Below are 22,830 nucleotides of genomic sequence, written 5' to 3' on the forward strand. Positions count from 1 at the left end.
CACGATGTTCCCACTCAGGCCAGGGTACCCCAGCTTTTGTTTTCCTGTAATCTTGAAACATTCACAACTGTTTGAGGAACACTAGGAAAGTACAGAAGGCTTTTCAAAATATATGAACACAGTATTGTAAGTTGGCAAATTAAAATGGCAAAAAGATGAAATGCCAAACACTGACAGCCTAAGATTTAGAAAGGCTTGTTCTTTGCTTCTAAAATGTTATTTTCGTCAGCAATTGACAGGTTTTTCTATATTAAGGTACTTATATAAAATTAATCTGCTCTTCAATGAACAGATGAATGCTCCATGTAAACGACCACCACAGATCCCTGAAGCTGCTCTTGTCACCATGGAAGTGATGGATAGTCAAATGAATGTTTCTGCATAATTGTTGTTGCAGAAGCACAGTATTATAAAAGATTCAGTCAGCAACTCAATAAAAATGCAAATTTCTTAAAATTATTGAAATGTATTTAAAAGCTATCACACACATGAGCTTCTAAGTTTGCTTTCAATTTTGTTGCTGTTGTCTAAGGTAACCAGTCTTTTAAGTTTTCTGTTGAATGTAGCTATTTCTCAAGTTTCCTCTTCTTTTCCTCTGGTCCATTAAGATCCATGTCTGAAACATCAGGAGGACTATTTATTCCTGGTATCTAAAACAGTGCAAACAGGAAAAATAAAGTGATGAAGCATCAGATAAGAAATAGATTTTTGTCTCACTTTCCCCTTTACCGATATCATTTTCAAATTTATACAGATTTTCCAGTTGAGATGGAGAGGGCAGCAACATGCACAATTACACAGAAAGTAAGTTCACAAGTATGCCAGCGGTCTCAAGTGAACAGCTGTTCCAGGGTATGGCGGTGCACACCTGCAATCTCAGCACTTACAATAGACAGGAAGATCACTGCAGATTCTACAGAAGCTTCAATTTGGGCAGTGTGTTTGTAATCTACAGCTGTTCCTCATGTCTTTTTACCCTGGTAGGTTTATGCAGTAGACAACAAACATCAAAAGCCAAAAGGTTTAAAAACCATGATCTTAGCCTGGCCTACACAGGAGGTTCCAGAATAGTCAGGGCTATACAAACCAACCAAAAACCAGCATCTTAGTTGAAGCAACTACACGTAACGTGTATATTATAAAACTAGAGTAAAGGAGTAAGCAAGGAAACTGAGTAGTCTTAGATTTTGACACTGGAGACCTCTAGAATCTTGATTCCTGCATCCAATGGTCTATCTAGGTGAACTGGAAAGTCGGATTACCTAAGATCTGAACATTACTTAATGACTAGATCACTCTCACAAAATATACATTAAATTTGGTCTCACCTGTGGTTCTACAAGGGCCATGCGGATTTTCTGATGTTGAAGATTTGATGAATCTAATGTGATTTTCACTTTAACTTTATCAAACACATGAAACACTGTACCTTCTATTCTGAGTGATGGTATCTTGAAAAAAGAAAGCATTTTATTGATATTATTTTTTAAACTTGACTCTCAATTCTGCTTCTAGCTTACCTTCATAGTTATTTTTAAAGTTTCAATTTTAACTACTTCCCAGTTAAGAAGGACATGAAGTTGGGAGGGAGATGAAATTGGCTCTGGAGAGAGTTAGAGGAAGAGGGGTGGATAAGATGAAGATGTATACATATCAGGATTTATGTATGAAATTTTCAAAGAATAAAAAACAATATAAGCACCTAGGTATTCAATTAAAAAAACACATCACTCTAATAGTCTTAAATATAGTCTCTATTTATGTGCATACTTCATCCCAATATGCATGCACTTATCTTAATGACTTAGCTGTTTGTAGTAAAGGAACACAGTGTACATGTATGTACCGTTTAAATACTTTTTTAAAAAAGATTTATTATTACGTATATAGTATTCTGCCGGCATATACACAGGCAGGCCAGAAGAGGGCACCAGATCTCATTATGGATGGTGTGCGCCACCATGTGGTTGCTGGGAATTGAACTCAGGACCTCCGGAAGAACAGTCAGTGCTCTTAACCACTGAGACATCTCTCTGGCCCTTAAATGCTTTCTTAAGAAATGTAATTCTAATTAGTGAAGTAGAAAGTGTAGGAGATTAAAATATAAGAAAGCTGAAAAAAAAAATTCTTCCCCTAAGTGATAGTTACTCCTTTATCTGTTTAACTTTGTGTTCTATGTAAAAGGAATGTCAGTTGCATGAAGGAAGAAATAAGATAATATCTGGGAGTGGTACCAAAGTTTGGTTGATGAAATGTGAATTTTGTGGCATATGTTTTGAGATTTAGGATGCAAATACAGTGAAGTTTTAACAATTTATAGCTATAGTTTGCCAACTTTCAAATAAAACATGCCTTCCTTCCCAGGATAACAAGGATCAGCAATACCTTACCTCATCATCATAAGTAAGCCGTGGCTTTGGTTTATCTTTTTCTTCAAAAAACACTGTACCTTCTAAGCCATACTTTGGAATTAACACCACAATTGCATTTTTCCTTACAAAGAGAATATAGGCTTCTTCGCTTACTATTCCTTTGCTTTTGAAAAACAACTATAAAATAACATATAATCTTGTTAGATGTCTTATTTTGAAATTAAAAAACATAATTCTGAAAATCAATACGAAATGAACAAAATTTCACACTCCTAGCACTACAGACAAAAGGCAAGTACCTGGGTATGAAAAGCTACCGATGCACGTTGAGCATACTGAGCCATTTTATGCCGGAAATTGAGGTTTTTACATATATCTGAAAGCTTGTGTTTGTCTGTCAACTCTGGATAAGTACAATCAGCCCCAATAGCCACAGCCAACAGCCGATGAACAATTATGTCTGCATATCTACATACAGAAAGTGAAATAAGAATGACGGCAAACTAGTTTTAAGTTTTCTAAATTAAAATTAACTATTTTCCATCTACTTTTGTGTGGGTAACACAATACCTTCTGATGGGAGAAGTGAAATGTGTGTATATTGGGGAGGCTAAGCCATAGTGATGAAAGTCATTATCCATTCCAGAACAGAAGTAGACAGCTTGCATCATACAGCGAGTGGCCAGTATCCTTAGTAGAGTATTCAGGTATGGGAAATCAGGGGATTCAGCCCGATCCAGAGAGTCAGCCAAGGACTTGGCTGTATCAGTCTTAATTTCCAAATTCTGTCAATAAAAGGAAGCATCAATGAAACATTTCAAAACTAGCAGTACCCTCCGTCCTCCCTCCCTCCCCTTCCTCCCCCTATCCCTCTCTGTCTCTTTGAGACAGTCACACTATGTAGCCCTGGATGGCCTGGAACCCAGAGATTGCCTGCCTCTGTCTCCCAAGCACTGGGATTAAAGGCATGCAGCACTAACATGCCCAGCCAGAATTAGCATCCTATGTTTAAAATATAAACAGATCAAATAAACACAGAGTGTTTATGTACAGATGGCATGAGTTCATACATTGTATCCATTAAGTATGGACACTAAAAATAACTTTAAAATAAAAAAATGATTGTTTTGTGCAGCATTAAAGCTTGAGACACCCTAAATGCATTTGAAAGTCCTGAAATATTAAGACTTTGGGAGAGTTACAAGGGAGAGAAGAACATGATGCCATTTCTTTCTCATAGTCCAGTTTATGCTTGCTAATCTGACATGGTAACGAAAATAAAGCAGAATTGGATACTTTTCGGTATGTCTGCTGGTATTTTCCTTCAACTGGAAGTAGAAGTAAAAGGAAGTAACAACAATATTCCAGTGCATCAAACTGAGCTGCGGTACTCTACCTTAACAAGACAGAACACCGACTCCTCCTGCCTTTACCCATGCCTTGGTAAGAAATAAGTCAACCACAGAAAATCCCCCGACATACAGTGACCTCAGGGCTGGGAGACTGAGCCAGTCTCGATGGATAAAGATGGCCTAAGTGCACTATAAAATCACAAACTCGTATCGTACTATTCGAGTAATGTCAAGAGAGGCAACGCTATTCCTTCCATGCTTGCAATAGGAAGAAGGGGCAACACAAGATCCAAGGAAACCAAAGTAAGCTAGCGCCACGCCAACCCTAAATATGTAAGAGTAAAGAGAGGAGATGTCCAGTACCCAGACAAAGGAATTTAAAGGGCTGAAAAAAATGTCCCCCTTTCAATGTATGTTATAAATAGCCTTCGTTTGTATGGGCATGATGCAGATAGCGGAACTGATTGGACTAAAGAGGAAACAAGTTATCTGTAAATCTCTAAAAGCTATTCACAGGAGCCATTCGTCTTCGAGTTTCTATAACTGTGAAAAAAATACCATAGACAAAAAAAAGAAACTTGGGAAGAAAAGGGTTTATTTCTGCTTACAGTTCCATATGACAGTTTATCATGCAGGGAAGTCAAGTCAGGAGCTCGAGACAGGAACCTGAGAGCAGAGACTTAAGCAGAAGCCATGGAAGGGCACTGTTTACTGGCTCCTAACCATAGCTCGCTCAGCTGGATTTCTTATACCTGCCTAGGAGTATCACCAAGCACAATGGGCTGAGACAAATCATTAATCAAGAAAATGTGCAATGGCTTGGCAACAGGCCAATCTTATGGAGGCATTTTCTCAACTGTTCCTTACTCTCAGGTGATTTCAAGTAGACAAAAAGCTAGCTCGGATACCATTTATAAAAAGGAGATGAAAGCATACAATGTCTAGGATATTGTAAATAACTTAGTTTAAATCACTTAGCTTCAGGACTGGGCACTCCTTCTTAGACATACAGGAGTTTAAGATGTAGCTGGTGTCTACGTGTATGTAAGAAGGAATGTCCATACCCCAAACCACATTTTTTAATATAAAAAGAACTACTGATATGTTTTACAGCAAGTGAAATTTTATGAAAACCTGAGTATTAATTTTTTCAGTGTAATAGATTACAATACAAATACACATTACTTTTCAGTCATTAATCTTTACCTTGGACTTAGCTGCCTTAACAAGAATTTCGTAATTGGAGGGAGGTGGAGCTGGATGTTTTCGGAGCAGAGCATGTTCAGAAAATTCTTCATGAATTTTTTTTGCCACAGAAATATTTGCAAGTAACATAAATTCTTCCACCATAGAATTTGTTTCTCTGTCAGTCAGAAAAACATTCAGTAAGGAAAGTGAAGCTAAGACAGCTATCATCAAATTTAGTCACAAGTGAACTTTTCTAGTGATAATGAAAACATTTCTTATGCGAAAGCATTCCCATGCAGCAGACACCTATTTTTAATACCTTGGTTCTTTCATGTCTCAGCTTCTATACTAACAGTCTATTAACTGTGTCTCTCCTGGGTAAATCTCAATGTTTGAATCTTTTCTTTATTTTTAATTGTTTTTCCTTTTTTACATATACATTTATATTATTACACATATATACAATAAACTACCTATAGCAAGAAGAACCACAAGACAATCAGGAATTATATAAATGTTACATTCATAGTGTTTTGGCTATTTGTATTTTGCAACATTGAAGAAAACATCTTTCCTATCTTGGTGAGTCTAAAATTCTGAATGTAAATCAATATCTATCATATCTCATATTTATCAACTTAAAACATCTATCTAGACCTAAAAACATTTTCACCCCTAAACAACTAAGTTTAATTGTAAAACTAAACTATCTGGTCTTCAACCCCATCAGAGACTTGAAAAGGAATAAACTTGATTACCCAAGTAGACACAAAGTGCAGTTTAGCAGCTTCCACAATGTGAAAATGACAGAGACAGTCTGCTGCCTGAACAGTCACCCAAAACTCTCTAAACGTTGGAGCATCATCTTTAGCCTTTTGGCCCCCTATATCTGACAGACATATTTGTTGAGACAGGAACTATTGAGGACTTGCTTACGTTGTCTTGACTGAGTCTGGCCATCGACTCTGCCTGCATCCAAGCTTGCCCTGTTTTAGGCAGAATTCTGTCTGTGGTCGAATCTTTTCTAATTGTACTCTTTATACTATCCTCTCCCAATTTTATATGAGAAAAGCTAAATTAGTTCACAAGCCAAGAAGTTTCACAGATATACTAACCGTAACAACTGTCATGGGTACACATGCCCTGGTGATTAGTATCTACACCAGACATTACATTTAAAATCAATAGTTAGTATGCATTTGTAAAAAACCACATACCTCAGCTCCTTGGTCTGCAGATCTATTGGGTCGTGAGTTTCACTGTCCATGTGGAATCGGACTTCTGGAGAAGATAGAGTCAAAGCCCTGAGGAAAAAGAAGAGAAGCTGGTCAGATGAGCCAAGGGCAGGGGAAATACTAATGAGTGTGTAAGTACGTAAGAGTTTTTCTTATGAAGGCTTTATGACCACCTACTAAGTTTCATATTCTATTTTCACATAAAGGCTTTTATTAAACTATATAAATTTGCAAGCACCTTTTTAAAAAGCAGCTAAAAGTACAGGCAAACCATCAGTATTTCATTTTCATGGAAACCAATGTATTGTAATGGGCAGTGATGGAGAGGACAAGACCAGCTCTTAATAGATTAATGAGAGACGATGCATAGGCAACCAAGTGGAGACTGATAAAATTACCACCACTGAACCATCATAAGGAGCTCTTCACATTAGACGGCTACAGGTCTGCAAATTCACTATGCTAAGAGTTATGTGTGGTTCTTAATCAATTGACTACTTCTCCTTTGTAAAGCGTTCACGAGGTCACATACAGAAATCTTAAGTTTTTTTTTTTTTTTAGATGTGATGCTACTTTTATCAAGTTCCAAATCAACCTGAAAGTCTGGGCTTTGGTTGCTGGGTTTTTTTGTTTTGTTTTCCAGTTTTTTGAGACAGACTTACTTTTAGCCTTGGGTAGACTTGGACTGGTTATTTAGACCAAGCTGCCCTGGAATAGAAATCAGAGATCCACTTGCCTCTGCTTCCTAAATACAGGGATTAAAGGCATGTGCCACTAAGCATGGCCTGGAAATATTTTAATAAGGTTCGACAATCATGGAGAAGTTAAATGTGTGCGTCTATGTACACACACACACACACACACACACACACACACACACACTTAAACCTTATCCTTAAGTGACAAGCTTGAACAGTAGCTTTACTCTAGTTTGATAAGTGTTTTCCTGCAAATACCTAGTCTGTAAAGAATTTTAAATTTTGTATTTAATTGTTCAAATATGGTAGTCACTGGCTACACATGGTTACTGAGCATTATTCTGTGGCTGGTAGGAGTAAGTAAGGATGCTCACGTGCTAATCTTCAGGAACTTACATTAGGCACTCTGTATGACTAGTCCAGAGGCATTTGCATTACCAACAAAAACATTGTTTTTTAGACCAGCTTGTGGCACTATGAAGATGCACTGAGAACCAAGGGAGCCATCCCTGAAAGGATCTTGTACTTGGCTGCCACTTACAGCAGGCTTTCAAGACTGAAGCTACTTTTAACCGCTTCTTTCCAACAAGGTGACAGTCCTTCTCCTGTGCCTGTTAGGGTTAGGAAAATGCCATGACAAGAATCTGTTAAGTGTAGCCTACCAGCTAATTAATCACTGCTCTAACAATACTCTAAAGAAGCCAAATGTGATCGCAACATCGAAACTGATCAATTAAGGCATGTCTTAGTAGATCTGTTTAGAACATACCCCTTTTCAATCCTTCCTTTTTTAAGAATTTTAGCTAGTTTATTTAGTCCACGGAGACTCGTGGTAATATCATCCTTCATGGCTGTTGAATCAATTCTCATCTGTGCTTCAGCGTATGTAAGAGAAGCCTAAGAAGGAAACCTTGGGTTAATATAATTCTTATAGCTGATAAACACGTATTTACTATTGAACCATACTTTACATGTGTGCGTAGATGCATGTGTTAACACTGGCCACACATCCCACCGGGAACGTGTGGTGGTCAGAGGTACCACCAGTTCTCCCTCTTCCTCATTCAAGACAGGGTCTCTGTCATACACTGCTTGAAAAGGAGGACATGGTCCATGAGCTTTCAGTGGTTATTCCTGTGTTTCTGCCTCCTACATCTCCATAGGAGCACGCCGGGATTACAGACATGTAAACACGAAGTCCAGTTGTAAGTGACTTCTGGGAATCCTAACTGGGGTCCTCAGGTTTGCGCAGGAAGCATTTTATACACTCAGCCTTCCGCCCGCCTCTACACTGGATTACTTCATCTCACTCCCACTATATAAGATAGGCAGCCACGCTGTCAGGAAGCATAAAATAAGTCGTAAGAGAAATCTACAGCAACTGTTAACTTTACACCTACGATTTCTAGTTTGCTTTTTAACTCAGCCATTCATTATATAACAAGCAAATTTCCATTAAAATCAAGGAAAATGGCAGTTTTCTTAATACTTGTTCATTTAAACTAGTGTATTTTTAGGTAATACTGGAATTAAATACAAGGCAGGCTCTGACTTCTTTGAAACCCGTTGCAAAGGGTTATTTCTTCTCTACTCCCTGGCAAGTAAGAAGAGTCTAGATGTATTTCATGGGACACTAACTAACCAACAAAGCAGACCCTAAAATGTTGGGGTGAAAATGATAAAAACTGAAAGCAACCTCTAGAAACAGATAACCCAAATATGGAAATAGCTGCTTCTGCTCCCATTTCTGTCCAGATGGAACACTACTATTTTTTCATATTAAAATATCAAAGTAGCTTTATAATTAAATTCATACACCGCATAACGGTTTGCGGATAATACAGATTAAATCATGTTTCTAGGAAGACCGTTATCTACTAAGGGCTAAGAATTCCCTTTCTAGAAAAATGTCTTATATGTCCACTAATTTTTAATTTTAATTTACATAATTTTTTAAAAACAAACTATGTCAGCTGGGTGGAGGTGGTGCATGCCTTTAATCCCAGCACTGGGGCGTGAGGGGGAGGCAGGCAGATCTCTGAGTCTGGCTACATGCAGAGAAACCCTGTCTCAAAAAACAAACAAAAATGTCTCAGAGGACTATAACCTCAATGCACTGAAAAAAATAATTCCCGTATCACTATGTGCTGGCTAATAGTACTTTCTAATATCAGAACTGAGTAGTACTAGCTTTGAAGAAAAAAACCAGACAACTTTCTGAAAACATCATTACAAGAAAAAGGGCAAACCTTGGAGAACTGTTTAGCACAAAATGAGGACTGTAAGAGACTATGGGGAAAGGCACAAAAATAAAAAACTGCCTCCGTCCTGTTTGAATATAATTTCAGGTTAGTTCTACTGGAATCTAACTATATTTATGGTGTCCATGATGCATATGCTAACTTTTCAAATTCTAATATTTTTAAGTAGGAATAACCTCAATTACTAGGGTTACTGAGTTACAGCATAAAGCCCTTTAGTTGAGGTTATATAGGATCTGAAGTTCCTAAATACAGGACAATTACTACAAAATTTCTGGATAACATCAATAATTAAATTTTAAATTCTGGAACAAACTAGGGACTGCTATAGTACTGGGAAATTTTAATCTTATAGAACTCAACTTTTTCAAAAATATCTAAGTAATGATACAAAGCACCAAAAATTTGAAATGTCAGAAATGAATCATAACACTAACCTTTGAATTAATGACACTTTTGGTAAATCTTGTTTTTAAGATTTCAGCATTATGATTCATTTCCCAAATACAGGAAAATGCCAACCTTCAGGGAAAAAAAGATGGTATTTGTTTATGGAATCAATTAATAGAGTCAACAAGACAGTCATAAAAACAATGCAGAAATACCTGTCAACGTTGGATCTTAAGGAGCATAAGTTAGAGCTAAGCAGCTCTGGAACCATGTCAATCCTCTGGAAGAGATGACAGCAGATCTCAGGTTACTCAGGGACACTCAGACATCATAATTTCTAGCTACAAATAGCATCAGGTGAGCAGGGAAAGGGGTCTATTTTGGTCTTTTTGACTAGAGAATTAAGAATATGACAAAGTCTGAAGGAAAAGACACAAAATTGTTACAGAAGGCAGGAAGGGTGACATTCATGCCAGTGACTGAGACTTCAGTCTCCCTACCTGCCCTCTCAAAGTCCAAATTTCTGGTACTAGCTAACTTACAGACCCTTAAGAGCTAAGAGCTTTTCCCACTTCTAAACCAAAGCTAAATAGACTTAAAAATAAGAGGAAGAAATAAACTTTTGAGGAAAAGACGTATGGTATACTTTGAACCTTTCCCCATCTCATCTCCTAGTCTATATAGGTTTATGAAAGACCATACTTTAAAGGATCTTTTTACATTTTATGTGTATAAACATTTTGGTTACATATACTTCTATGCAACACGAGCATGTCTGGTGCCTACAGAGGCCCCTGGACATGGAGGAACAGACTGTTGTAAACCACCATGGTGATGCTAGGAATTGATCCTAAGTTATGTGAAAAAGCAGGCAGTGCTTTTAACTTCTGAGCCATCTCTGTAGTTGCCTGCCTCCCACCCCCCACCCCCAATTCCCTATCAACTACATGTAAATGTTATTTGGAACACTGTATAGTAAAACACAGCAAACCACAATTTTTGTTTTTCACTTGAGAGTAGCAAATATACATGTTCAGGATGTAGAGGCCAGAGGTGACATTAGGCATCTTCCTTGATGACATTCCACTGTCTTTTTTGAGACAGGTCTGTGACTGAACCTGAACTTCACTGATTTGGTGATGCTGCAGTGATCTTCAGGGAGTCGCCAATGCTAGGATTACGCATGCGGCACAGTTTTTATTTGGCTGAAGGGAGCTGACCTCAGGCCCTCATGCTTGTACTCTATCGCACTGCCCCAGGCGAAAAAACGCAATATGCTCTGTGACTTAGGACACCTTTACCCATGCAGCTCTTTTAGCTAAAGATACCACAGGTTTACTTCAAACTGTGATTGCTACCAAAGCCAAAAGCTCCTGGCTCAGCCTTCAGAAGATGAAGCAGGAGAATCAAGTTTGAGGCCAGCAGTGCCTATACATCAAGACCCTATGGCCATCAAACCAAACCAATGCGAAATGCCATGACTAGTACACGATTTTAAGTTTAACACATTTACCTTTTCACAGAGATAAACAGTTGTTCCTCTTCTGGCTGATTCTTGATCCAACGCGTTTCCTGGCCTGATAAAGTGGCTAACATCAGCAATATGAACACCAACCTTAAAAAGATTAAAATGAAAAAAAAATGTCAATCTGCATCATTAATAACAGACTTACAAAGAAATTCAGACGAGAAGAAATGTGGCTACAGTGAAAACGGACTCAGTCACAACTTCTAAATCAAACCTTTCACATATAACTATTAGTTTTTTCAGCTATACTTTTATATTCTGTCCAGGACCAAAAGCAATGAACCCTCGAACTGAATCACATTTAGCTAAAAGTGTTGAGGCAATAAAGATACCTCCAAATTCCCGTTGCTGAGTTCTCTACAATGCAAGGCATCATCTATGTCGGTACATCCTGGAGGGTCTACACTGCAAACACACAGGTGTCTCAGGTCTTCTCGGTTTTTCATGTCCTAGAAAACACCATGTTAGAAACAAAACAAAACAAAAGACAAATAATAAAATAGCAGTACAGCTCTTTTAGGAAATAAGTATCTCCATAAAAATAAGTTAGCTCTTTCCCTGTTATGGAGAAACTTGACAGATTCTACTACCTCTACAGCCTGGAAGGTCCCCTTTCAGTTAAAAAAGCACATGATTTGTGGAAGACCTAACTGTAAGAACATGGTTCAAAAAAGGAGTTGTGTGAGAATTCTAAATGCTGATGAGAAAACTCAAAGAAAATAAGACAAGAGTCTTGTGACTTCATTCTTGGAATACACTTCCACACCCTCCCAGCTGCAGCAGAAAGGAGTCTACTGTAGACTATTCATCACACCTGGCTATGGTTATTGCGTAGATGCCTCTTTAGAAGAACATGTTTTGCCATGTGTGGCTTGTCCTTGTGATTGTGCACTTTACTCATGTACTATACTAAACGCTCAAGAGTATAAACTGTCTGATGGCTGCTGGGTAACACTTTAGGCCTCCTCATGTTTAGGCGCCATTCTCCCTTTAGAGAATTCTCCATCCACCACCTTTAGGGCAATAAACACCTACTAATGTTAAACGTGAAGGAGCCATGATTTTTACATAGTTAAAAACATGGAAATTAAGATACATCCTGGTCTGGTGACTACTCAGTCCTGTAATCCTAAATACTCAGTGGGAGGCTGAGGGAGGAGAAAGAGCAGACCAACCTGGGCAACCTGGTTTAGTGAGACCCAACTGAAAAGAGAAACCAAAATGAAAAGCAGGGCTGAGGGTTTACTCCAGGGCAGATGCTGGGCTAGCCTGCAGTCATCAACACCAACAACAGAGAAACAGAAGCTCCCTGGGAAAGGACAACAGAACCCATAACGTCACTATGAGTGATTCTCAGCTAACCTTCTCAGTGATGCTCCAGGGCATCTTTGGCAGGAAGCTGAGGACAGCCTGGGAGAAAGGCTGATGAGGGACATCATGCTCAAGCAGCAAAACTTCTGTTTCCGTCTCTTTCTCTCCAACATCACCTAAATTTTTTACAAAGTGTCCCTGAAATCAAAAGGTATTATCAGAAATGGTGTACTTTGCAACTAATTTATATTCTATTATACCAAATCTTCCACCATTTTATGTACCACCTCTGATAAATTTTTCTCTAACATACTAAAAACAACCCTTTGGGGCTGGGGAGGTGGTTCAGTGGTTAAGAACACTGTTGCTCTTGCAGAGGACCCAGGTTCAACCCACAGCACTCACACAATGGCTCACAACTATCTGTAACGTGCAGTTTCAGGGCTGATAGCCCCTGCTGGCCTCCTTGGGCACCAGGCATACACTGTGCACACAGAGATACCTGCAGGCAAAATGCCCATACACATAAAAACAAGCAAACAAACAAACAAGGAAAAACCCTTCAGTAAACTAAAGGTGAAAATGACAAGACTTTCAACTGCCTTTGAGGCCCTGGTTCTTAGACCACAATGCTTACGTTTTAGTTCCTTTACCCTTCAATGTAAAATGTACTTAAATGCAATAGCTTCAAATTTTGATTAACACTTATTTGGCCCAAATGCGTTTTCCATAAAGCTTATTGGTAAAGGTTGTTTGACAATTTGAGTAAAAGCAGTCATATAACTTATCCTGGAATTAGATGAAACTTATCTACCCTACTTACTAGGTACTAATGAAATATGTGTATAGATAAAAATATTATATTTTCATTAAAATACAACATTAGTTACAACTTTTTAATTAAACATGAAAAGAAACGATATTTTAAGCTTACATTTGGATATCTAGAATTTCTGGGCCAACCGTCAACAGCGACAATGATTCTCCGTCCCTCTAGAGCAGAGGCCTGTCTGGTCTCTATCCGAATTCGTGGAATTCTCTTATCAGCAGGTGTAAAGAGATGTCTTCTTGACTAGAGAACAAAAAAATTACAGTCCTGGGATGAATCACTGGTCCTAGCACATGATGCACAAGCCCTCTCCCACTGAGTTATCCCTGAATCCAGGGGAAATGACTGTTTACACACCAAACCTGGAAGACGGGCAAATGCAGAGCTCTGAGTTCTAGTCAGTGATGATTTTTCAACAATGGTTACAAAGGCTTTACCTACCTCTTTAATATCAGACTTGGAAAGCATGCCACAATATGGTCTCCAATTCCTTTTTATTATTCCTACAACTCTACCAGTTGGCCTTAACATTTGTTCACTTACGGCAGTCTTAAGCTGAAATATAAAAAGCAAAAATCTCCAGTTATTTTTCTTCTATGTAAAGTGAACTAATTTTTCTTCAACATTAGAATATGTACATGGACACTACTACATTCAGGTAGCAAATAATGACATGGAATTCAGAACTTTTATGCCTCAGAGTTCTAGACGTGGGGATACCAACTGAACAATGCTAACTGTTGTTCTGTAATAATGAAGCACTCTATAAATGCTAAGTCAAGACGCACTTACCGGAATAAATGTGTCAAAACTCAGTTTTCCAATTTAATGTAAGGATTTACTGACAAAAACACACTAAGTCTAGGAATTATGAGACTAAGATTTATTATCTAGTTAGGTGTAAGTAGTTACTAATTAGTAACTATGTAGTTATTATAGTGAACATGTCATGTTGGGTCTAATCCATTACCAAGTAAATTCATCTTTAACAGGTGTATCTTATCCTAAAAGTCAAATCATGTAAGCCACTAAACACAGACCCTATAATATTACACCTCTAACAATCACAAAGCATAGGATTCTGTATGAATGTTACAGTAAGACTTCAAAAAGTTGAATGTAACTAATGAAAGAAGAGCTGCACCTGCTACATTGTGACATCCTCAAAAAACAGTAACTGGTCATTTCTAGAAGACCTAATAACATAGAAGAAATAACTCATTCTCCCTAATAAATACATTAGTAAAAATAGGATAAGTAATCATGTCCAAACGCAAAAATCCAGAAAAACATCTTCTAAGGAAATTTTAACAGTGCAAAAAAGTTTTATTAATTCAGATCATATATGAAATGTAACAGACTTCCACTTTCATAATCAAAGAATTTTACTTAAACTCACTTGAGTAAACTTTCATTAAAAGGACACGTTTGTATACTTAGAAAAGAGATCCACTATGCATATAACAAAGTACAGAACTTGGGAGAGATGACTCAGTAGCTTAGAGTACGGGCTGCTCACAACTCAGTAATTGCAGTTCCAGGGGATCTGACATTCTTTTCTGGCTTCTGAAGGTAATGCACACACAGGTTGCACAGGCATACATCCAAGTAAAATACCCATACATATAAAAATGAATAAAAGTTTTAAAAATTCACACATATTGTTTCATTCAATAAATATGAAAACAATGGCACAGTACATTGTACAACAATGCAGGAAAAACCACAATTTGCTTTCTCTCATACCATGAGTTCTCTCTCTTCGTCTTTCTCCACGTCATCTTCATTTTGACCTTCGTCATGTAAAACCACAGAAGATGGTGCCACCCACTGACTCTTGGGCAGAAGTTCCACAGCCACAATGTCTTCATGAATAGCTCTGTTTAGATGTTTAAGTCCTTGTACAAGTATCTATGTAAACCAACAAACAGCATGTGTTCAAATATATTTAATAGGAACAATGAAAATGTTATCTAATAGAGGGCAATAGTTCAACTCCTATATATAAAATATCTTTCTCTATGCTTTTCCTATTTTAAAGTAATGGTGAATCACACTTATTGGGTAAAAGTGCATGCTAAGCAAAGTCAAGTTGATCTGCATCTGGACCACAGAGCCCGCGGTGGAATGAGAGCTCTGACTTCTCAAAGTTGCCCTTGATTTCGCCATCAGACTTTGACAGGTTCACCCCCAACTCAAACATCCATATCATGTGGACACACACACACAAACATATACACACAAACATACACACACAAGTCATTTTAACAATAAAATACAAAAGTAAAGGTACTATTCTTCATTACATAATATTAATTCTTAAACTTTAATGAAAAAAAGAACACTTCAGGAAATATGGGTTTTGTTTTTGATTCCACTATAAACAATGGCAGTAAAACAGTTCAGAAAATCAAACTATTTATATCTCAATATCTTGATTAGTAAAAATGAATACACAACTTTCACAGATTGGGTAGAAGACTACGTGAAATGCTCCAAGTGAAAATTAGACAAACTTGATGAATAGCGAACATTCCTAAAATCTAGTTCCTACCTGCTATCATGTGCTTGTGAAGCTCTTTTTGTTCTGCAACCGGTACTTATGAAAAGTAGACACATAAAACATAAATATCTCATTTTACAGTATTTGACGGTTCTCTTAAAAAGTGAGTTAGTAGAAAAATTTTAAATAATCAGTATCAGAAAAGTGATTTATTGTACTAGTGATTTTTTTGTAAGCTGGAAAAATGGTTCTGGTCATTAAGCTCTGGCTTGCAAGCATCCAAGTTTGAATTTAAGCCCATTGCTCACATACAGCCTGGGAACGGTGGCCCATGCCTGCCATCCAGTCCTAAGCAGATGGCAACAGAAGGACCTCTAGAGCTGACTGGCCACTGGTGAGCTTAAGTCAAAAGAAAAGCCTAAGGCTATCACCTCAAGCTGTCCTCTGGCTTCCACACGCACATGTACATATATACATACATACATACATACATACATACATGAACTATAAAAAATGAACACTGGGTGGTGTTGGTGCATATCAGTATAACAGCCCTAGGGACACAGAGGCAGGTCTGAGTTTGAGGCTAGCTTGGTCTACAGAGAGAATTCCAGGACAACCAGGGCTACACAAGAAAACCCTGTCTTGAAAAGAACAAAATGGTTCTTTGAGGCAAAAACAAAATAAAATAAAATGTGAGGCAAATTTAAGTTCTCATACAAAATTTTAATGTGTACAAAGTAATTTAGTATATAAAGAATTTACAGAGGGGCCAGCAGATGGCTCAGCAGGAAATCTTAGGCTTGCCACAGGTGCAATACCTGGAACCCACTATTCTTTGGAAGGAGAAAACCAACTCCTCCAGAAGCTGTTTTCTAACCATCACACATACGAGCAGGCATGTACATGCACATACACAAAAATTAAATTAAAAAAAATTTTTAAAGGCATTTACACACCTCTTTTTCATCTTCTTTGTCTCCATAAATCCATACTGTAGCTTCTAAGTAATTTTCCCTGCTGGCTCTGAATGTTCCTTGAAGGTATGAACCAGATTTTATACCTTGTTGGAGCTTGCTTAAGGGAAGGTGCTCTGAAAATATTATTTTTCCACTTTCTATTTCATTCTATGAAATAAGCAAATCAAAAGTCTGTTTATTTAATGTATCATTTGAGTATCATACAAGTTAAAAATCTACATATAAAATACACAATTGAGTTTAAAGAAACAGAGCGGTACCTTTTCCAGACCACTGTTAACTAAAACAACTTGCTGTAATAAAAGTGGTATACTGTTAATGATGTTCAACATGGTAGCCACTGAGCACAAACTCTCTTGAATGCTTGATATATATGTAATACAGCTGAGAAAATGTATTTTTAAATCTAAATTACATTTAAGCAGCTACATGCAACCAATAACTAGTTACTAAAGTACTCAAAAAATATATTCCAAAAGGCCAGTCCAACATGTATCTTCTAGCATTCTTTTAGTTTAGTAAAGGAGTTAGTTAAAGACAAACAAGATAGGAGAAAAAAACAGTTAACGAAACAGAACAGGTGTCCTATTGGCTATAGCTAATTCTGTAACCGCTATCACTGTAGCCAGGTAAGAAACACTTGAGTCATGTTTTCTTGTTTTTTGATAGTGACAGGTAAGTGCTTAAAAGTCCATTTGATGAGGGCAGGGCTGACACATGGCTTTAATCCCAGTACTTGGGAGGCAGAGGGTTCGAGGCCAGCCTGGTCTACAGAGCGGATTCCAGTACCACCAGGGCTACACAGAGAACCCCTGTCTCAAAACCAAAACCAAACCAAAGCAAAGCACATGAAGTGCCACAGCTTCAGAATGGCTGCTAACTGTACAGAAGTCCACTGAGGCGTTGGGTCTGGTTAACATCACTGCATATTTTTTATTTGTGAGTTATGATAAAATTTTAATAAATTAAAAAAACCTCAGTAGTCATCATTTACATTTTCCACAGCTATGTGTTAAGCAGCAAGCCAAGAACTTTATGAATGCTTCCAATTATAGTTCACTCAGCTCTCTAATAATTGTGTAGTTATTGCTAAATGTGTGTGTGTGTGTACATAAACATAAAAATCAGAGTTTAATTTCTCCTCTTGTTTTTCTCAAACTGGCTATTATAGTAACTCTGTGCTTGCCTCTGAGCCTGACACATTGCCATTATAATCTTACAGTTAGATTACCTCTCTGAACAGTGCCCTCTGCTGCCCAGCACACTTTTATATACCCTTCATTTCCTTTAGCTTGACATTTAACGTAGAGAGCTCAACCCTATTGGCTCTCTTCACGCTTTATACTAGCTGTTATTAAACACTCGACAAATCACTTTACCAGCAGAACGAATTCTTGCTTCCCATTATAGTGCCCTCCTGTAACAGTCTGTATGCCCTGATGTCTCCTTTCCCGCCTCTTCTAGGCTTCATGCTGGATGCATGGTTGGCCACTATTTATCACACTACTAAATTATTCACAAATGACCCATGAATTCATTTGTCTTTGGCTTTTTTTTTTTTTTCATTCAACAAATGAGTACTAGGTCATGCCCTATTTTAGAAAACTTATTTATTTAGCAACCACATTTCAATTAGCCAATCACAATTATCTTGTTTATCTGACTCTGTTCCTCATTTAGCATGTTCTAATTTTTAAATCTAGTAACTATAAGCCTGAGATCCCAAGAGGGCTAGTTATTATTTTCATTTTTTTTCAAAACAGAACATAGAAACATACCATTTCTTCAGACAAGCAAGCAAGGCGATCTATAAGCTCAGGATTAGCAGTTAGGCTCTTTACGTATTCTTCACCTGAAAAGTAAGTTAATGTCTTTAAATTCACATGTCCAATTTCATCTTGGCATGAGAGAGCATGGATATCTTGTTTTGACAGCACACTTGCTATCTTTTATAAACGTAACAAAAAACCATTCTGCTGATGTGATAATGACCAGAAAGAAGCAATGGGTCCAGCACACATGAATTTTTACCGTGTCAACTACAAATAATGAGGCAAAACTATCAACTGAGAAATTTAAAATGTAAAAAGACAAGTGCCTCGGCAGTTAAGAACACCTGCTGCTCTTGCAGAGGGCCTGGTTGCCGTTTCCAGCACCCACATTCCACTTGCAAGCACCCTCATTGCAGCTTCAAGGTTTTGATGCCTGCCTCTGACATGTACATACATGCAAGTCAAAGATTCACACATATTAAAAAAAAAAAAATTTTTTTTCTTGGTTTTTCAAGACAGGGTTTCTCTGTGTAGCCTTGGCTGTCCTGGACTCGCTTTGTAGACCAGGCTGGCCTTGAGCTCACAGAGATCCACTTGTCTCTGCCTCCCGAGTGCTGGGATTATAGGCGTGCACCACCACGCCTGGCACATATTAAAAATTTTAAAACATTTGTTTTAAATGTAAAAAATCACATCAAATTAAGACAGTGAAGTTATAAGTCACGTGAACATTTGGCCTGATCCTAGTGTCTGTATACAGTTGGAGCCATGCATGGAAGCGCTGACATTCAGACCTACATGTGAAAGCTGGTATCCCTTCTTGTACAGCTTTTTCTTTGTTTTTCTTGTCATTTGTTATAAGGATAACTTGTAGCTGATTTTCTGCTGACATTTTCTTCAAATGTTCATTGTACCATTTTGCTGCCACTCGAATGGCTCGATCGTTTCTGTCATTAGCATTTTCTCCCTGTTCTTGTTCTATGTAGGTTTCTCTAGATGTTAAAAAAAAAAAAAAAAAAAAAAAAAAAAAGGAAAAAAAAGGAAAAAGAAAAAGAGGAAAAACATGAAATAAGTCAATCGGTAGAAACAAAGATGTGTAAAATCTTCTCGGACATAAATTTTCGACAGCCAGGCCGGGCATGGTGGCACATGCCTGTAATCCTGGGAAGCAGAGGCAGGCAGATTAATGTAAGCTCAAGGGCAGCCTGGTCTACAAAGCAAGTCTAGGACAACCAAGGCCACACAGAGAAATCCTGTCTTGAAAAAAAAAAAAAAAAGTTTGACAGCCACTGAAGTGAAACATCAGTGCTTATACATATTTACCTTGGATTTATATGTTCACAGTCCATGGGATTCTTTTAAAGTTTTTAGGACAACAAACTTCTTGAGAAGAAATATGTTATTAATGGGAAGATACAGTCTCAGAAAGTTTCATTTGACATAAAGAAAATGTTAAGACCAGAATTTATACTTTAAACTGGGTGTTAAATAATAGTTTATTAGGTGGAAAGGATTAACAGAATTTGGAGACCGGATAATAAAACTTGACTCAACAAACCATGGAGTAACACTAAACTCTACAGTGTGACTGACTAGAAGATGTATGGTCGTGTGATTCAATGGCTAGTCAATAGATAATCATGTAAATTACCCATGGTAAACACTAAATACATGCAGCAAAGGCAATGTAGAACAGGCAAGGCTATACTCCTGATATAAAAGTACACGGACACACTTCTTTACATGTGTGCTTTAAAGCCATATTTTTAGTAGTACTTTATTCCCTCCCACTAACCATACCTAACAATGTTCTCAGGGTGCCCAGCCTTTTCACCTGCAACATAATTCTGTGCATCTACAAATGTGTTGGTCACATTCATAACTAGTCTTCTGCATAGGGATCCTCTGGTTACAAAGCTGACACACCTAAGCTTATCAGTGAAAGATATGGTCAGAAAATTTGAATTTGGTTTTAACATGAGGAACTGAAGTGAGATTTGCTTAGTGTCCTACAAGTCTTCCAATTAGTCCAATGCTGCTAAGACCCACTCAAAACCCTTGAACTCAAAAAAACTGCTAAGCCCACATCAGGAATCTGATGAACATGTTCCATACAATCTCATCCTTTTGGTCCTAAAAAACAAGAGATATCTTTTCTGGAGTTTAAGAAAACGCAATGAATCAGCAGCCCACTGGCACTTTTACACACACACACACACACAAACACACACACACACACTCACTCTCAGTGTGTGTGTGTGTGTGTGTGTGTGTGTACATGAGCAGAATTTCCTTTCAAGATGTAAGAATGTGGTACACTTGACAAGGTCTAGAAACATTTTGGATTACTAAACTTGTGACTAACTGATGAATCTATTTGCACACACTTAGCACAAGCCAGAGATACTGCTAAGCACCTACAATGTATAAAATAAATTCACACAACAAAATACTACTCAGTTCAACATCTTAATAATGTCAAAGCTGAGAAATGGACTTCAAGTATCCAAGATGCCTGTTGTAAATTACTTATTATAATAGGCAATCCCATACATTCTGAGAGCACACATTGTGTTCAAAGGTTATGAACTTCATAACAAAGAACTGTTTTTAGAAATTCAATTTCAGAGGCTGGAGAGATGGCTCAGTGGTTAAGAGCATTGTCTGCTCTTCCAAAGGTCCTGAGTTCAATTCCCAGCAACCACAAGATGGTTCACAACCATCTATAATGAGATCTGGTGTCCTCTTCCGGTACAAAACACTGTATACATAATAAATAAATAAATCTTTAAAAAAATTCAATTTCAATACTCAGATGTCAGATATTAAACTCAACTCATTAATCGTGAGTCTGTATTATAAAACTCTTTTTCACAAACGCACACATTTCTAACCCTATATTTGTTATTCATATAATATTGCAGGAGCCTAGATGATTCTCATCTCCAAAGACTCTATCATTCAACTCAATACACACAACTTAAAGGGAATATTTCTCAGAAATAAAAGTACTATTACAACTAGTAGATGCCGGTTTAAGATGTGACCTCACTGACACAGTGACTTCAATGACTTCAGTTGAGCCTTACCCAGCAGGCCAACAATCAAACAGCACATGACACTGCAGACTGGCTTTGATAAATTACTCCCTGGCACTTTATTTCCAACTTAAGTAACCCTATGGTTTTGTGATACTTACTTATGGTGTTCGTTAGTGAAGGTATAGAAATGCTTCTCCAGGTTATGAGTCACATCCCTGATTCGCTTATATATGGGGGCACTCCGGTTCCTCACTTCTTGCAAGACTGTCTGTAGCACAATTACATTCCTGATGGCAGGGTCCTCGAGAACGTCAATCTTTAAAAAAAAATAAAGAAAGAAAAGCAAAAAAGTTCATTTTTCCCCGTGTTCACTTATAAGTTATCTGTCAAGCCTAAATTCCCGTCACAGTTTAAAACACTGATTCTCTTTCAGGCCAAAGTGTAACTTTGCTGGTAGAAAAAGTGACAACTGTCATTGGGCCCCGTAGGCTTGAAACAAGCGCCCATAAACGGACCACTAAATTTGCAGTATCAAAGCTATTAATAAATAAATTATACTGGCCCACACAGTTTTTGTTCGTAGGCACTTACAAGCTGCCTGGGGGTCGCAATCTGGAAGCCACATAAGCCCAGGTTCCCAGCTTCCAGGCACTTATAATCTAAAGTAGAAGAGACACCAGGAGTTAGAAAATTAACGTGTCCGAAAATACGACTCCGAGAACCGAAAAAATATATATATAAGTACATAATGCAACCCTTAGGGAAAAGTACCTCGGCCTGGGTAACTGGAAAGTAAGGTGGCCCGGGTACTAGTCTCTCCATCCCAGGACCCGCCTCCCAGTCCTAGGCGTCCCTATATGCCACGCCCCCTCGTCACCATGCGGCCCGCCGGCCCACGCACCTGGTGCAGCAGCACGTTGGTGTCCGGCAGTAGGTAGTGCGGCCACGGGCAGAGGCTGCTCTCCTGGTCGCGGGGCTGCGGCTCCAGGGCCGGGCCCGCCTGCGCCCCGCCGCAGGCTGAGCAAGCCGGCGCCCCGCAGCCGATGTCGTCCCGCAGGTAGTGCTCGCGCACGATCTTCACCACGCTGCCCGCGCGGGTCTTTTTTAAGAACGTTTTGGACTTGAGCATCTTGTCTCGCGGCGTAGAATCCCGACCAGGGAGGAATCGCGACCGCCCCACAATTCGGACGGAAACTCGTCGGCTAAAGGAACCAGGGCGCCTTCAGCAAGCTTCCCCTCGCATTTCCGCCTCTTCTCGCCAGCTCTTAATACATACGCTCATGTCGCGAGAAAACACCGAGCTTGTTTGATGAATGTTAGCTTCCTGACAACTGGTCCAGAGCGGGCGGTTTCCACCCACTGCTGGGCGG

The 22,830-nt window shown here is 38.4% G+C and overlaps 1 protein-coding gene across 1 annotated transcript; it reads right to left on the reverse strand.

The window, feature by feature from the left end:
* Positions 1-332: 332 nt before the first annotated feature.
* Dis3 (DIS3 homolog, exosome endoribonuclease and 3'-5' exoribonuclease) lies at positions 333-22,741 on the reverse strand. Its single transcript, XM_051160906.1, has 21 exons — positions 22,362-22,741; positions 21,619-21,776; positions 19,218-19,411; positions 18,426-18,499; positions 16,627-16,794; positions 14,911-15,075; positions 13,606-13,719; positions 13,270-13,407; positions 12,387-12,533; positions 11,357-11,473; positions 11,010-11,111; positions 9,712-9,776; positions 9,544-9,628; positions 7,615-7,742; positions 6,130-6,216; positions 4,931-5,087; positions 2,943-3,157; positions 2,672-2,840; positions 2,391-2,549; positions 1,329-1,451; positions 333-650 (listed from the first exon to the last, which is right to left on the reverse strand). Exons 1-21 carry the CDS (start codon positions 22,587-22,589, stop codon positions 567-569), a joined length of 2,877 nt encoding a protein of 958 aa, XP_051016863.1. The 5' UTR covers positions 22,590-22,741; the 3' UTR covers positions 333-566.
* Positions 22,742-22,830: the final 89 nt, after the last annotated feature.

The sequence above is a fragment of the Acomys russatus genome, chromosome 18 (assembly GCF_903995435.1).
Source record: "Acomys russatus chromosome 18, mAcoRus1.1, whole genome shotgun sequence".
In the NCBI taxonomy this organism is placed as follows: Eukaryota; Metazoa; Chordata; class Mammalia; order Rodentia; family Muridae; genus Acomys; species Acomys russatus.